At 38.3% G+C, this 17,319-nt stretch overlaps 1 protein-coding gene across 1 annotated transcript in view; it reads left to right on the forward strand.

The window, feature by feature from the left end:
- Positions 1–17,319, forward strand: part of PTPRK (protein tyrosine phosphatase receptor type K) — a 395,041-nt gene that overhangs the window by 83,621 nt on the left and 294,101 nt on the right. Inside the window, exon 4 of the mRNA XM_090136137.1 lies at positions 2,624–2,746. Within this exon, the coding sequence (XP_089992263.1) occupies positions 2,624–2,746 (123 nt within the window). The remainder of the gene's footprint in view (positions 1–2,623; positions 2,747–17,319) is intronic.

A 17,319-nucleotide genomic window follows, 5' to 3' on the forward strand; every position in this document is an offset into this window, starting at 1 on the left:
GACATGTTCTGAATGAATTTCAGAACTGTGGGAATTGAAACTCACTCTCAGTGAAGATGAAATATAATCTCATTTTGGAACATGATCAGGATTTGTTGATGAAATTTAGTATAATGCAAATTCCCTGAGACGATCACTTTGATTTTTGCAAACTCTGTGCCTCTCATGTGAAAGTTAAATACTCCTTTGTGATTAGGTAAAAATATTTTAAGCTCAATTTGATGAAATGCATGCCCAGTTCTCCTCTCCTTGTTTTCCGGCCAGTCCTTGTTCCAGGCTGTTGGTGTGTTGTACAGAAGGCAGCAATGACTATAGCTCCTAATTGCCATCCTCCCCGTTTCCCATCTGCATCATGTTTTCTTCTGGGCTGTAGTGTGGGCTGAGAGCATTTACCAGGAGTGCAGGTGCCTCATCTTACTGTGAAACTGGTATTTACCATAACGTTTTATTGTTTGTTCTTGAGAGCTATTGTATTTGTCCCATTTTGTTTTAAAGTCAAATGAGCTATGAAATAAGAAATACTCTTTTATTCTTAAGGTGTATCTTCTGGCTTAAGCCAGAAGAAGGAGCAAATTTTGTTGCAAGAATAGCTGTTAATGGGATTGATATAACCAACTACTGAGCACAGGGAGGAGAGGATGCATGAAATTTCTCCTCTGATTTCCAGGTGTTTATCCCTTGAGTTTTTAAATAACTCTTCCTGGATTTCAAAATATTGTCTAAATAAAGATAAATGCCCTTTTCTCTTTCACTGTTTCAATCTCTCCTGCTTTTTCTGCGCAGAAGTTGCGCGCTCAAGGGCTGCTTACTGTGAATGGGAATAACAGATGCTTCAAAGTTGCATGCCTGACAGGTGTACTTTTGTTTATACTCCACTTTTTCTTCAGCTGTGTTCTTTTGATTCCTTTGTTTCTTTTGTCTCAAATGTTGATCTCTTCCTCTTATCCTCACATTTTCTTCTCTCTTTTTCCCACTCAATTGCTCTCAGTAAAGAATGCAGTAAGAAAAAACTTACAGATTGAGGTAGAATGGATGTTATTCTGTTACATAAGTTTTGGGTTTTTTCCCTTCTCCACCTTTTGTATTCCTTTCCTCCTTTTTTCTTCCTGTCACTTGTCCTCATAACTTCCTATATGACTTCCTTCAGTCATTCCTCATAATTTTAGTTGTAGAGTTTTCATACTTTTTGTTAGTGTAACTCTGAATCACAGAATAGCTCAGTTTGGAAAAGACCTTAAAGATCATAAAGTCCAACCGTAACCTAAACATTCTACCCTAACTCTAACAACCCACTGCTAAGTCATGTCCCTGAGTACTACATCCAAATGGTTTTTAAACACATGCAGGGATGGTGACTCAACCACCTCCCTGGGGAGCCTGTTCCTGGGGAGCTTAACAACCCTTTCTATAAAGAAGTTTTTTCCTGATATCCAACCTAAACCTCCCCTGGTGCAACTTGAGGCAACCCCTCGTCCTGTCACCTATTGCCAGCGAGAAGAGACCAACCCCACTCTCAAGCACCTTTCAGATATTGGAAGAGAGCAATTAGTCTCCCCTCAGCCTCCTCTTCCCCAAACTGAACAGACCCAGTTCCTTCAGTCATTCCTCATTTGGCACATTCTCCAAGCCCTTGTCAAACCTTGTTGCCCTTCTTTGGACTTGCTCCAGCACTTCAATGTTCTTTCTGAGGTGCCCAAAACTGAACACAGTACTCAAGGTGAGGCCTCACCAATGCTGAGTACAGGGGCAGGATGACTTCCCTACTCGTGCTCACCACACCATTCCTGATACAAGCCAGGATGCCATTGGTGGTCTTGGCCACCTGGGCATGCTGCTCACTCATATTCAGCTGACTGTCCATCAGTACACCAAGGTCCCTCTCCATCCACCCACTCTTCCCCAAGCCTGTAGGGTTGCCTGGGGTTGTTGTGACCAGAATGCAGGACCAGACACTTGGCCCTATTGAGACTCGTATGGTTTATTTGGCCTATCAATCCAGGTCCCTCTGTAGTGCCCTTCTCCACTCAACACTCCCTCCCAGCTTGTGTTTTAAAGGCATTGAAAAAGTGCCTTTAATTTGCATTCTGTTACACTAGGTTGATTTAATAAAACAATATTACCAAATACATTCTGCAGTAGTTATTTCATTTCTAGGTAACTTTAATTGTGCTGACTGCCTTTGTTTTGAGCACAGTACTTATTTACTCGTAGTTGGTGTTTGGACTGTTTATGCTTTCAGTCCATCAAGTTTGTTGACTTGAACTGTTACTTTTCTAGCCTAATATGTTGCTTTGCTTTTGCCCTGATCTGAACAGCCTGTTGCTCTCTGTCCTGAGGACATAGCCTGTTTCACCTGGGCTCAGCCTGTGATTTCCTGTTGTGATGGGAGATGCTCTTGGGGAAAATAGTCTGCATGAATCAGAGATATCTTATAAAGAGAGGAATATTGATGGATGAGCTGCTTGCAGATTTTAGCTATGTGCAGACAACTTTGAAAGTTGTGTTACTAAATGTGTAGGCTCCTTAGTTGTGCACCCAGGGCTAATGCCTCAGCAAAAATCTTGGAGGATCTCTACTTTTAAATAAGTATAGCATTTATAATAACAACATTTTTCTTTCCTAGGGGGATGTACCTTTGATGATGGTCCAGGGCCCTGTGACTACCATCAAGATTTGTATGATGACTTCGACTGGGTACATGTCAGTGCTCAAGAGCCTCACTATTTGCCACCTGAGATGCCTCAAGGTGAGAAATCACAATGATACATGATAGAATATTTAAAACATTGGTTTTCACTGAATGTGGTCTTAAGGCTGTGCTCTGTGATCTCCACTTTAAATTTGTTCCTGGTAGTAATAACAGAAACAGAAACAACAGATATAGCAATAAATCTTGGGAACTGAGAGGCTTTCTTAGATGTAATTCCCCTTTTAAAGTGGGAGCGTGGGGTATGTAGCGTGGGGAACATAGAAAAGGGAGAAAGGAAGTTAAAACTTTTTTGTTGTTGTTGTTCTGCATGGAATTCCAGTTGACTTGCAGTGAAATTTGTCTTAAATAACAGCTAATATATTGATTGAATAATTCAGGCATGGAATAGAACAAGTGGTGGAAAAAAAAAAAAAAATGCAAAAACTCATTCTGCCCCCTCCCTTCCCCCCAATCTGATCATCATCTGAAGGTAATCAGAAAAGCTTTGATTTATGGAAATATTGCTGTTGTTAATTACTATTTAGGACAGGTAATGAATAACTGAAGAGGTACAGCCTACATGACCTTGCCTGTTCACCTTTGATGAACAGCTTAATCGGTGCTTCTCTGATAGCATGATATGCTGAGAAAATGAAAGCATTTGAAATTCAGCTACATTTTCCAATTAATAGTACATTAAGTAATTAATCATGCAGAGGAGGAAAAAAGGTCATGGCTATTTTATTTGTATCTAAAAGGTTTTGTGAAGTGGGGTATGTGTGGAGGAGGAGTGGGAAATGTTGCCACACAGGCGTGACTTAACCACTTAATCATTTCTTTCTTTCTTTTAATGCATTATTTTGGATTATTAATAGATGTTAGTGTATATAATTTTGCTTTTTAACTACTAAATATCTGGATTTCCCCTACTGTGAAGTCACTGACATAATGCCTGTTACCATGACCCACATGTTACATAAAAGGTTAATGTATTAATCAAGCTCCATTCTATACTTAATGGACTGTTTGATGGTCCATGTTGGTGCAAACTTAAGCCCTGAAGCATCAGTGATCCTGACGCTGTTAGTCCTGTATCAACAAATTCAAAATATCTCCCTTAAGAAGGGAGAAACTAGTCACTTTCCAGTTTATATTTTTCGGAGTTTATGCATTCTGTTAAGATGATGTGGGTATTTTAATTGCAGTGCATTTTGTAAAAAATATAAATCTGGTACTCTCAGACTTCAGGTATATACTGTATGGAAAGAACAGCAATTTGAGGAATTTTATTTTGAATGAATCTAAATGACAAGATAGCTTCTTCTTGCATCTCCCTAACACTATAGGCTGTCATCTTTAGACAGGCTTCAGAGTGAAGTGACACAGTGCTCTCTGAATCTGGCAACTGATTTCTGTTTAGTTCTGCTACAGAACCATTTCCTATGAATGTAGCATGCAGATTCTTCTGGTTTCTTTTACCATTGTATGTGAAATTGTGGCTACTTGATTTAAAAAAAAAAAAAAAAAAAAACAACAAAAAACAGAACAATTGGATGTTTTGGAACTGATCAAAAACAGATGCAGAAGAGGCTCTGATTTTTATTAAAATTCAACACTTCTTGGATCACTGTTTAAAAATTTTAATGCTTTGTAGTTGAGATCCAGATTACAAGTGAGTCTAATCTGATTACGTCGTGCCGAAATTCGGTCTTCGGACTGAAGAGTTCTGCTCTGTCGCTATACTGAAGTTAATTTTTGTTTGTCTGAACAATGTGCTATTCCAATCTTCAATTTTACATTAAGTCTAAGAAGGTAGCACAGTTCTAAAATGTGTTGATTTCCTTTGTTGGGCTTGCGGAAAGTGGAGCAGCAGGAGGTTAGGAAGTTCGAGCAAAGACAGAAGGGAAATAACTGCATGTAATAATTTTCCACACAGGTGTTTCTGTTTTTTGTTTTGTTTTGTTTTTTAGCATGGCTGACCTTGCCACTTACCTGATTACTGTTGAAATTGTAGGTTAGAAAACACCACTCATTAAATAGTTTTCCAAGTAAAGAATGATATGGTAATGATGGTACAGGTAAAACTGAGCTGCTGCTGCTTTCACTTCTGCAAAATGTTTTGGTTTTTTTCAATCTTTTAGTACAACCAGGAATCTCCTAGGGACCAGAGTAAGCCCACTCTTTTCCTGTGCGATCTGAGAATGAAAAAAGAGTTTCTCTGAGCAGCGGAGAAACAGAGGTGTTCAGGTAGGGACTGTTGTCCCTACATCTCTTCTAAGTTGTGTAATTCTTCTGATGGTCACAAAGCTCCTTAATACACATACTGAAGTCCTCTTCAGTACTGTGTGGAGTCCTCGTCTCTTTGATCTCTTGGGAAACCAGTACATCTTAGCTTTGTCTTTAGCAGGAGAAATATGTATTCCTTTGTCTCATAAGGAGTGCTGTTGTAATAGTGTCAGATTCACTCAGAATCATTATAGTTGTAAAACATTATATTCAATTTTCAAATGTCAATTTTTAGTTTTCAGTAGCTTCAAAATGTCTTACTTTAACCTGTCCTTTTTGTCGCTTTTTTCTTTGCTTTGTTTCTTTTTCAGTTTTTAAATGGGAAGTGGGAGAGTTTGGGGATTTAATTTTATTCTATTTCTTTTGACTTAAGGGAAAAGTTTAATTCAGTATTTTGCTTTGGAGAAGGACAAATAGGAAATTTCAGATCTAATTGTGCATGTTTTGGAAGACTTTGAAAATGTGAAAGCATTTCATAATGGAAAGCATAGTAATCATTATTGGCAAGACTAGTGTAATTATGTCTGAGTAATTAATGCAACTTCAGATTATTATTATTTTTTTTTTTTTGTAATGATCTACATTGCATTTCCCAAATTATCAGTGAAGGCAAAAGCCACTTGACTTCTGTTATGGGAAAAGTGCAGTATATGATAATTAATTTAGAAATAAAATAAATGTGTAGAGCAGGTGGTTGTGTACAGCTGCAAAGAACAACTTCTAAATTGTTAGAACTGCTGCTTAAATGCTAAAAACCTTTGGATTACCTGCTAAAGCCTTGGAAAACTCCTGTTGTCCATGATATAAAATGTGTGTGATATAAAAGTGACTGTGCTAGATTAAGCCAAAGATTGGCTGGTTTTGAGGGAGCCTGTTAGTAGATGCCTAAAAAAGGCTATAGAAGAAGGACAAGTGTGTGATAAGTCCTCAGCATGTTCTCTCTGTTTCCCACTGCTTTGCATTAAGGAATTTTTTCAAACAGAAACTCTCTGTTCCTAATGTTCTCAATGAGTTAATGTTTTTCCCTTCTCGCCTTTGCTTTACTCTCGGTGGGCTCCTATACAGCTTACAGTGGGCTCCTATAACAGTGCCAGTGTTTGCTACAGATTATGAGAAGAATAATCTCTTTTTAATTGTTTTACATGCTGTTTCTGTTTGATGTGTGTTAGTGTCTTATACTTAATAGGAAGTGAGCCAAGGTGATTTCTAATCTCCTTTTCCATGCCATTCCATTGTAGTTGTTTTTTTGCTCCTTAATGCTTTTACTATAATGCATATGCCCTTCTCCAACATCATTTTTCCTAAGTTGAATAACCCTAGTCCATTTAGTTGTTTCTTTTGTAGAAACAATCCACAACATGAAACTTGCATTTTGTGTAAGGTGAGATTGGTGTCTGAGTGCTGTTTTTTTGTAGATGCAGTGATGAAAATGAAGTTGAAATACCTCGCTAATTGTCTTTGAACCTCTTAGGGAGACAGACACATTCTGTATGTTGTAACGAGTCCTTTAGAGCAGGCCTGTGTTTTCAGATGTATGAATTTTATACATTGTACAGGGCAAGATAGAAATTACAGAATGCTATTAAGATGAAATCCAATTTTGGATATGGATTTTTTTTCCACATGTATTAGGGGACTATTCATTAAGTGAGGATAACTTCATTTTGTAGAAGAAAACACAAATAAATGCGCATTCTTATGTCACTGGAGATTTGTGAGGGGGTGGTTTTATCTGTGTTAATAATATATTTACAGATGTTTCTACCCTTAGAGGTGATAGTTTATTTACCTTGTTTGGTTTGCCTGTTAAAAGCAGAATTACTCTGAGGCTATGCAGGATCAGGGCATGAAAGCCTGTAATGGCCTGCATGATGGGGAACCATTTAATGAAGATCTTTTTTAATGTAAGGGCTATTACCCTCCTGGATACAAATGCAGTTTGAAGAATGCCTAAATTATAGCTGACAATAGCAATGTCCTGAGATGGACATTTTGTTTCTGATCTTTCAGACAGATAGATAATGTGCCTGGATTGGATATATAGTAATTTTGTGAGTCATTCTTCTATAAATCCACAGTAAGTACATTAATAGTAGTGGGAAAGGTCCCTGGTTGCACTTGTTGTCTAGCGTGACTAAAGGAAAACAGATTACATCTCTGACGATGTGCTTCAGTATTAAATCGTTTCACAAATGAAACGTTTATTTCTTTACAGTGAATAATATCGAAGGAATTAATTCTCACTTTGCAGAAATGACTTATGACCTTGGATGTTGCCCTGTATTAAAGAATAAAACTAAATTCTGTGTTCTTCAGAAAATAAATAAATAAAAACCCAGTCCTGAACAATAAAACATTGAATTCAGGCTTAGGCTGATATTTTGGGCTCCCTAGTGGAAGACTGCTTGGTTAACTCAGAATGGAGACCATAGGCTATGAAGGGCAATGCGAATGACAAGTGTGTTGACAAGTAATCTGAAGCCACACTTTCATGGTAATTGCTTTTGCATGGATTTTAGGCAGAATGTCTGTGGCTGCTGTGTCCATATCCCGTCATTCCCAGATGCATTCTCATGTTGCTGCATACTCCAAGTTGCTCTGACATGCATGTGGTTGTGCAGCAAATTGGGTCAGGGAACAAGTATGGATTTAAAATAATAACTTGTGGGGAAAAAAAACATTTGGCATTTGTCAGTTTATTGATCCAGCTTTATGTGTGGATGTAAAAAAAAAAAAAAAAAAAAAAAGTTGTTCTGGTGTAGCTGATGAAGGAGATGTGTAAGATGGCGGTGTGTATGGACATGGAGGTTAGATAAACCTCTGGGGTGCCTGAAAGAAATACAAAAATTACATGCTTAAATTTGCGTGCAACTTTAATTTTCCTGTATGAATTAGAGCTGAGATATTTGTTGTGATCTGGAAGGTTAGCTGTGTGCCACTGAAGTTCTGTCTTCTGCAGAACTGAAATAGCTTTTATGTCACCCGCATGACCCAAAATAAATTTCTGTGCAGGGACCAGCATGTTCATGATGTGTGTAAATGAGAGAGAAGAGCCAGAAGGTCATGAAATTTGTTATAATACAGATTTTTTTTTGTATGAACATGGCTTAGGAAGGAAAGCTGTAATGTGTAGGTCAGATAGCATAGATGAGACTTTTGGTCTTTTACTTCACTTTAACTTGGACTTTCTCTTGTAGAAATGAAACCACCAACCCACGAATAAATTTAAATCGTGTTTTTATGTATGTGTGCTGTAAAACAAATGTGAACTGGGTAGTAGTGCTTGATGAAGCTGGGTGCTTCTGAGGCTATTGAAGGAAGACTGCTTTTCAATTATGTATGGAATGTGGAGCCCACTCCCTACCAGCAATCCCCTGCTCTTCCTGGAAACGTTAATTAACACTTTTTATTTTGCAAGTTCAATCAGACAGAATGCTTTCCAGGTCTCCAAGTTTTAGCAGACAAACTAGTAAAGTTTACCAGCCCACAGAGAAGCTGACTACTGACTTTAAGGTTTTGCAGCTGTATGGATTGCATTGCCAGTATAAAGGTAGTAGACAAGAGAAACTATGCACAAGGGAATTTGTTTATTGATCCATGTATTGACAAAGGCAATTCGGGAAGTTAGTGGTTTGAAGTTTGGTCACTGAAAGCTTATTTGAGTCATTACATATGTGATAAATTTTAAAAGCTTGGATCTGCGTGTGGGGCTAGTAAGAATTTTTGATTGTTTCCTTTCATATTTCTTTATGTAATGAGGTAGATGAGCTTTACTTAAACTTTTTTTCTTTGTAGACTCCTTGGCCCTAAAAGTTAACTGGTATTTTTTTTTTCCATTTAACTTGTCAGTATGTTACAGAGCTGAATCAGTTTGATGTACTCACTTTATCAGAGCCTATTTGACTGCTTTTCTTACTCAGTAACCTTTATGGTTGGCTTCTTGTCTGAATTATTTTGTAAATTGCATCTTTAATGGAAAGATACCTATCTTGTTTGTGCAATGCAATTAATGTCTACCAAAAGAACACCTGTAAACATCCTGATCCTGTTTGGCTTGCTCAGTACAGTGCATTAATCAATCTATTGACCAATTCCAAGGGTTCCCTGTTGTTCTCAAGAATATTTAGCTTGGTATAAAGTGAAGAAGAGCGCAGAGAAGGCTTAACAGATAATGTACTGTGTAGCTGTGCTCTTTTACTTTTAGATAACCCAGTTTTTTAATCAGGAAATTTAGACACAGGGTTAGGGTAAGAAAAGTGTTTGCCTTTAAAGTTATAAGATTATATTTTGTTTCATCATAGTATTTCTTCCATGCAATATTGATTTCTAAAAAGCTCATAACTTTATGAGTAACTTGTTATTGCTTGTACTCCTCAAATTAATGTATTTTACTGCTCTCACTTGTTTTTAAGAACCTGTCAGATATTTTGAGCAGAGTGTAACCAAACTCCAGTGGAAGGTGTATAAAATAATAGCTTCTGAAAAACTGTTCCTTCATTTTTTCCTTCTTCTTTCTTTGTGTAATATGTTAAGTACATTAGTTCATTTCTTTCTCTGGATTAATTAATAAGTGAGCTGAAAAATAAGCTTGCTTTGGGTAGACATACAAAGAAGTAGGTTAAACTTGGCCAAATCTACCTCTATTGTGCTGGTACCAAAAGTTACACTGCCATATGCTGGTGTTGTCCCAGCATTCAAAAGTGTTCTTGTCCATTGTGCAGCTCTTTAGCTTTGTGTCTCAGCATCATGGAAATTTCAGATAGCACTGGTCATCACAGCTCCAATTGGAAATGTACTGCTCCAAGTGGAAATGTAGTATTGGCTTACATGCAGTAAGTTACTGCCTGGGGGAACTGTTGGTAAGAGGCATTACCTGAAGTTGCTATCTTGATAGCATTGCAAAGGGAGCACAAAAGGCAAAATGGTACTGTACTATCCTTTCAGTGTTAAGGGCAAAGAGCCTGAATAGATGTTGTCACTTTGGAAAATGCTGCAGTTTATTTGAGACATTTAGAGTTCAGAATGTGCAAGGCTGGAAGCCGGAAGTATAGATTCTCCCTGCTTGCCTTCATAACAAGGAGAAAGCCAGTCCACCTTTCAATTGCTATGAATACTGTGTCTGCTGGCTGTTGTGCCCTTGTACTGCCATTGATTTCTTTTTGATTCTTCTCTGAGACTGACTGATCTTTTATTATTATTATTTTTTGGTGTGGAGGGGGTAGATTGTATTTTATTTTGTATGTTTTTTTTCTTAAAAAAAAAATATATATAAGGATATATATATATATCCTTCCAAAGATAACAGTTGTCCTGTTTTCAGGATTTTTGGCTATCTTGGAGCATAGTGAGGGGCCAAGCCTGAGTTAACGTAGTTCTGTTTCTCTTACATGGCCATGCATGGCCACATTTGGCTCAGAGCATGGGCACATCTCTCTTGTTCCTGTCCACAGTACATGGCATGGTGCAAGCATATCTAGTGATTTTGTTCCTTTGGTTTGGTACTGTTTAGCTGAACTCTTTCACTGACAAGATGAGGACAAATACTGCATGTGTACTTCTTTTGTTCCTATCTCCTGCAAGTCCGGGTGGCCTTTCTACTGCTGCTCACATGTTTCTGGCTGCTCCTTTCTGCAATGTTGGCATTTCTGTAAATTGACCTGATTGGAAACCTTATTCCTCATTTTTCCCTCCCACTCACCTGTGTGTAATTTTTAATAGTCTAATGAATGCCAGATTGAAGTTGTAATGTAACTGCAGGCTGCTCAATAGGAGATGTATAAGAAACCATATTAGCTGTATGGAAAATAAATACCTTTACTATAAGAGAGAAAATAGAAACGATATGGGAACTATTTGGGAGAAGCACTGAAGTAATAACACCATCATGGATGAAGAATAATAATAACGTTAAGTCAAGATGAGGTGGAAAAAAAACTGTAGTAGAATGAGTAATTTACAGTGGTTGCTAATATAGATTATTGTTAAGGAATAATCTCCAGAAATGGGGCAGGCAGAGGGCAAGGTGTTATAGTAATTCTTTGTGGATGGGTAACTTTTCACTTGTGTCACAGGGGAGATGAAGCATCTTGGAAGCGTAAGTGAAGCTGTGGGCCGCTTTGATTTCAGTGCAATGCAAGAGTGTTCACAATCCCTCTTGTTGTAAAGGACGTTGTACAACTGTAAATACCTATATTACCTGTGTACTGATAACCAAAGCACTGGTAACACAAACAGAAAAAGAGATGATGTCTCTAGAACCAATGACAACAAAAAACTTAAGAAGAGGTAAATTTCAGGAAGCCATAAAAGAAAGAGGAGTGTTCCTCTACATTTTTCCATGCATAGTATCTGAAATCTTCCTGTCTGCTTTAATATTGATTTCTGAGTTCTGAGCATTTTGCTGTTCAGTATGTAATTTATGTTCTTTGTTGTGCTTTTGCCTCAAGTCTATGCTGATGCAGCAATCATTGGTGTTTGCTAATGGTGACTAAGGCAGTGGTAAGAATAAAAGTATATTATTCTACAGAACAGATTCTGACTGAACTGAGATTAAACTTTTTTCTTAAGTCATGGTAAACAAATGAGACAACTGCTCAGGAAACATTGAGATTTTTTTATTTGGGCGCATCACAGGGGTAGGGGCTGGAAGGGACCACAGAGATTGAGTCCAGCCTCCCTGCAAAGCAGCCCCCCTATAGCAAGCTGCACAGGTAGGTATCCAGACGGGTCTTGAATATCTCCTGAGAAGGAGAATCCACAACCTCCCTGGGCAGCCTATTCCAGTGCTCTGTCACCCTCACTGTGAAGAAGTTAAGTTCTAAGTTTCTATCAGTACTTGTACAGATACATGCTCACGTTGCTGTTCTCAGGATCATTATGTGCGGACTAAAGCTTGTTTCCCTCTTTCAGAGGCAGGGGCATCCTGGCGGGACTTTTTTTGTTTCATTTCCCAGCATTCTATGTAGATACATTGAAAAGTCAAGTCCTTTGTGTTGGGGGTAACACTAACATCACTTGCAAGTATGATCTGTGAAGAGGCAGTTACTTTAGTGGATTTATTAGAGAAGGAGCAGGTCTGTGAGCATATGTGAGGTACGAAAACAGATGCTTTGTCTTGTGAGTGGTTTGTGTTTACTTCTGAATGTTTTTTGGGTGATGTTGCTGTCTCAGATACAGTGACATGAAGTTCTCTTCTTGCTTCCAATCTCCCCCAGAACCTGAAAGTGTAATTTCATTTAAAATTGTTTTAGTATTGATTATATGGTAGTATTCAGAAATTAAATTCATGAAAAAACATGAAAGCACTACGACAAGAAAAAACTAAACAACCTTTTAAAATGCAGAGCAATTTTTGTTCAAAAATGTGTTGCTTCTGTCTAAAGATGGGTGGATTGTAGTCAGATTTAACCTTTAGTTAAACCTAGCAAGTAAGAAAACTTGAATTAAATCATGCGTTTTTACCTTCAATTTGCATTTTACATAGTGTCTATTTTCAAAAGGAAAAAAGAAGCTCACTTTTCTAGATACACTTGCAGTACACAATGCAGGGCTGTCAGAGGTATACCAGCTAACTTCATATTTCTGAGTAGCAGAGGAGGCTCAGCTTTCCACCTGTTACCAAGCTGGCCCTGGGACAGTGTGGCACATAATTGGGAGAATGTGCTTATTTTCATAAATCTAATATGTTGTGTGGAACGTGTATGCATCAAAATGCTGATTAGAAAGGGATTCTTGAGTACTTTGTCACTGCTTCATCATCTTATTGTTTAAAAAAAAAAAGCAAAACCAAATGAAAAGTTCCTCTTCTTTTGTCTTTCTGAAAGAGGTAGTTATCGGTATGTAACAGCTATTTACTGTATCTTGGATCAAACCTTTTTTTAACTCCCTTGATGAAGAGAATGTAGCCATGTATAAACACAAATCAGACACGCTGTACTATTTTAGAGAAAGTCAACAAACAATATGGACTAAGCATTTCTGTCATGCTCTTGGATTCTCTTAGCTAATTCCCATGAATGATGGATCAGCAAGCTCAACACATTCATGCAGAAGAAACTGTTCTTCTCATTAATTTTTCTTCTGTCTGCTATTCCAGCCTTTGCATTCTATCCGCTCACACCTCCCACTGTGCATGTGTTAGTGATAAACTTATGGATTACTATGATATCTCTGAACTCATGGACTTTGGTAAAAGAGAGAGAAATTACAACAGAGTGAAATCTGCAGTTCCAGAAGTGAGTGCCCTTGTGCAGGCACTAGATGGCTTTGCCTGGGCAATTTGTATCTGTTTTATGTTGTTGTTGTTTGTTTGCTTTTTTGTTTTGGTGACTTAAGAGCAGGGTACTTTGGCTTTGGGCTTTGTGGGTGGGCTCTTGTGACTTTCCTTCTTACTGGCAGTAACAGCTCTGCTTTCTAATTAGGCTACAGTTGCAGGTAGACTTAAAGCTGATATAGGCTTCCAACCAATTAGGCTGCAGCTTCACAGGTTGCAGCGAGACAGCCTAATACCTTACTATTGCTAAAAAGAGATTATTTTGCTTCTCTTTACTCCCTCTCTTCCCCACCTTCATGCTTCAGCTAGCTTCTCTAGCTAACTTTACACATCAGAGCTTACTGAGAGCTGATATAACTCATTATCCCAGAGAAAATGTTGCTGTTTTCCTGAATTCAGCTGGCTTTGTGAATTGAGTTGACTCATGAAAGGTCTAACTAGCATCAGAACCAGAAGCATTAGAGAAGGAGCTAGAAGGAGTTGCATAAAAATGAGAGGCTGGCAGAGTGTTATTAGGTCATGCCACCTGTTTGTGAGCAGCAGCTTGTCTTTCTTGATTAATGCCATCTAATTTCCACCCTGTCAGCCCCAAGTTTTTCATTGTATGGTCCTGCCAAATGCCCTTGGTTGGACCCTGTGTGAAATTAAGAGATGAGTCCATTCATGCCAGTAATCATACAATGGGTATATGGGTTCATGCTTAAGTCCCCTGACAAGATGTGGAGAAACTGTTAAGTACCTTTTTTTGTAGATTTCTGTCAGGTAGATAGTCCAAAAAGTTCTCAATTGTGTTGACAACATTTTGTTGTCATATGTTCATGTTTATTAAATGGATTTGGAACATGATGGTATCATCAGTTAGATAGTGATAGTTACCTGGAAGCAAGTGACTATACGAAGAAAACTGCTGAGTCTGGCAAATGCAGCCTACTCAATAAAAAGCCTTATATGCCATAGCTTAAAGGAATAATCATCCCATGTGTACCAGGAATTTTTTATACATAAAAGCAGATGATTCCCTCAAGAATAAATAAATTTTGTGATCCTGTCAGCTGATCTAATATGGAAAGAAAAAAAACCATTAAAATTACTATGTAAATTTGCTTACATTTATATAAAATTCGTTTTACTGATATTTATGAAATTTAATTTACATGTATAATTTATATAAATATGAATTTACATTCATTTAATGTTCATGTAGAATTTATGTAAAGGTTTTGATTAAGGAGGGTGAAAGAAGTGAAACTACGAAACAGTAGATTGCTTGTGGGTATGGATCAGAGGACAGATCAACACCAGTGATGTTATGTTTATTGGGTGTCTGCTACAGCTCATCTATCAAGAACAGAAGGTAGATAAAATTTTCTTTATGTGGCAGATGAAAGTGACGCCATCACAGACCTAGGGGGGATGCTGCCCTCACAAATGAGGAAGAGCTACTGGATGATAGTTGAGGACAGCCTGAGCTTGAACAACTGTGTGACCATGTGACTTGAGTTTACAATCTTGAGAGAAGTGACTAAGCTGAGCAGCAGAATTCATGTCTAGTGCTCTTGAAAAGCAGATTTGGACCTGTTCAGGGACCTGCTTGGCGAGGAGGTGCCTGGAAGGGCAAAGGGGCCCAGTAGAGCTTGTTGATCAAAGGGAGCCTCTCAGAGCATAAAGGATGGGTTGTTGCTGTGTGTAGAGTGCTGAACAAGCATGACAGAAAGCTGTCTTAGATGAAATTGTTGCTCCTCACTGAGTCTGAGTACAAAAAGTATACACACAAAGGGAGGTGCAGGGACTAGCTAGCTGGGGGACGATACAGAGACATTGCTTGCTTATGCAAGGATGAAGTCAGGGAAGCTAAAATTAAGATGGAGTTGAAGCTAGTAAGAGATGTGAATAGAAACAAGGAAAGTTTCCGTAGCTACATTGACAACAAGAGGAAGGCTAAGAAAAGGGTAGGCCCACTGCTCAGTGAGGTTAGGGGGACCTAGTGAAAAGTGGATATATTTGATGGGTTTTTTTTTGCTCAGTTTTAATGAGTATGACTTGTGCCCAAGGCACAGTTTACATGTAGGGCATGAGGACAGAGTTAGGGATCACTGAATCACTTAGAAATGCACAAGTCTGTAGGAGCAGCTGGGATGCATATGAGAGTTCTGGAGGAGCTGTCTGACATGATTTTGGGGCTGATCTTTGACATCTTCAGAGGGAAGCTCCTCAGAACTGGGAAAAAGTAACATCATACCCATCCTTAAGATGGGCAATAAGGAGGTTGCAGGGAACTGCAGTCTGCTCAGGGGAGGTGATGGAGCAGATCATTTTAGAAACCATTTCTGAACATGTGAATAACAAGAATGGCAGACAATATTATTTGATCTAATATAAATTTGCATAAGATTAGTCATAAGCAGAAAGCCTTAGCGCTTTAGGCCTTTGACATAGTCTCCTATAAGTATACAGCTAGTATAGTGATGTGACTAGTTTAGTGATGTCAAAGTGGATAACATTAATAGAAAATTGGCTGGAGTCAGAGCTGCGATCAGAGTACAAAATCCTTCTGGTGGTCAGGAAATACTGGGATGGATCCCTCAAGCGATACTACTGGGGAAAATACAGTTCACTAACTTCATTGTGCTGGAGTACTTGATTGTATTTGGAGGGACCTGGACAGGTGGTAGAAACAAGTTACAGAAATTGACTGACAGGAATTTCATGAAGGCCCTTCTCCTCTTTTCAATTTTGATGTGATGCATCTAGAGTTCTCTGTCCATTTCTGGGCTTCCTTATTAGAATAGAGAAGGGGTATGGACATGGAGTACTGAATCCAGCAAAAGGCTACTGAGCTGGTTGAGGACTGGGGCACAGAATGCCCAAGGGAAGCTGAGTGAACTAGGCCTGTTCAGCCTGGAGAAGAGAGATGGAGAGACCTTTTTTCTTTTCTAGAATGACCTGATCAGAGGATAAACAAGAAGAGGAGACGCTCTTCTCTCCTGATGATATAATGGGAGAAGGTAGACACAAGTTAGAATGGGGGAAATTATGATTAGATACTTTGAAAAAAAAAAAAAAAAAAAGAAAGTTATTGTGAGTGTTGTAGTGACAAACACTGGAGCAGATGCCAAAAGAGGCAAGATCTCCATCCTGTAGGTGTTAGGACCAGCTAGCCCATCTTTTGATTTCATCTTGATTTGTGGACGAGGGTGAGGTAAAATGACCGTTGATTAAATGTATTTGTGGCACTGTGACTTGAAAAGCAGTGACTTGTTAAGTTCTTGGGGGTGACAGGCAGTCTTACAGCCAAGCATGGATATGATTAGTAGTTGGATTGTAAAACTTTTGGTAGGCTGTTATAATTTTATCTGCAGTGAACATTTACCTTTGTAATCTTGTCCATTTCAAAACCAGATGCTGACAGATTGGAAAGAACAGAGGCAGGTTAGAGATTCAAATGGGTGCCTCTTAGGCTAAAGAATAATGATCTCTCCAGTCGATGTTAAAGACATTTCAGTTCTTCTGGTGATGACCAGAATGTGGCTGCACAAGGAAAGAGCTGAATTAGTGATGATAGCTCTTAAGTCCAACCAATGACAACATTGTAATATTTAGTAGTTATAAGAAGTAGTGATGTATATTCTTCTCAACCCTATTTTAATATATTTTTCCTCAATAAGCAAAATTAACATTAAAACAATGTTAGTTAGTTTAGATTGTTTGCCACTTATCGGTGATTAATCTGGCCTACCTCAGATATTGGTTTCACCTACATATTTATATTTCCACATATACAATCTGAAAGTTTTTTCCTCAGAGAGATCAGTGCAATTTGAAATGGAAAATTAATTTGGTGTGCATGAGCTGTGCAGGTACAAAATGAGTAGTGAGGTGGAATGCAAAATCCTAAGGGCAGCTAGGCCTTACCTTGTCTGTTTAGAGAAGATACAATTTCACATATATTTTCAGGAAGTTGCTTGGTGGAAAGACTTTTATTTTAGTTATTTAGAAGAGGGTAGCATTTCAAAACCTGTATTTGGGTGGCCTAAACCTTCTGATTTGAGATTTGGGAAATCATGATGTGATG

The sequence above is a fragment of the Phasianus colchicus genome, chromosome 2 (genome assembly GCF_987193195.1).
Source record: "Phasianus colchicus chromosome 2, bPhaCol1.hap1.1, whole genome shotgun sequence".
Classification (NCBI taxonomy): Eukaryota; Metazoa; Chordata; class Aves; order Galliformes; family Phasianidae; genus Phasianus; species Phasianus colchicus.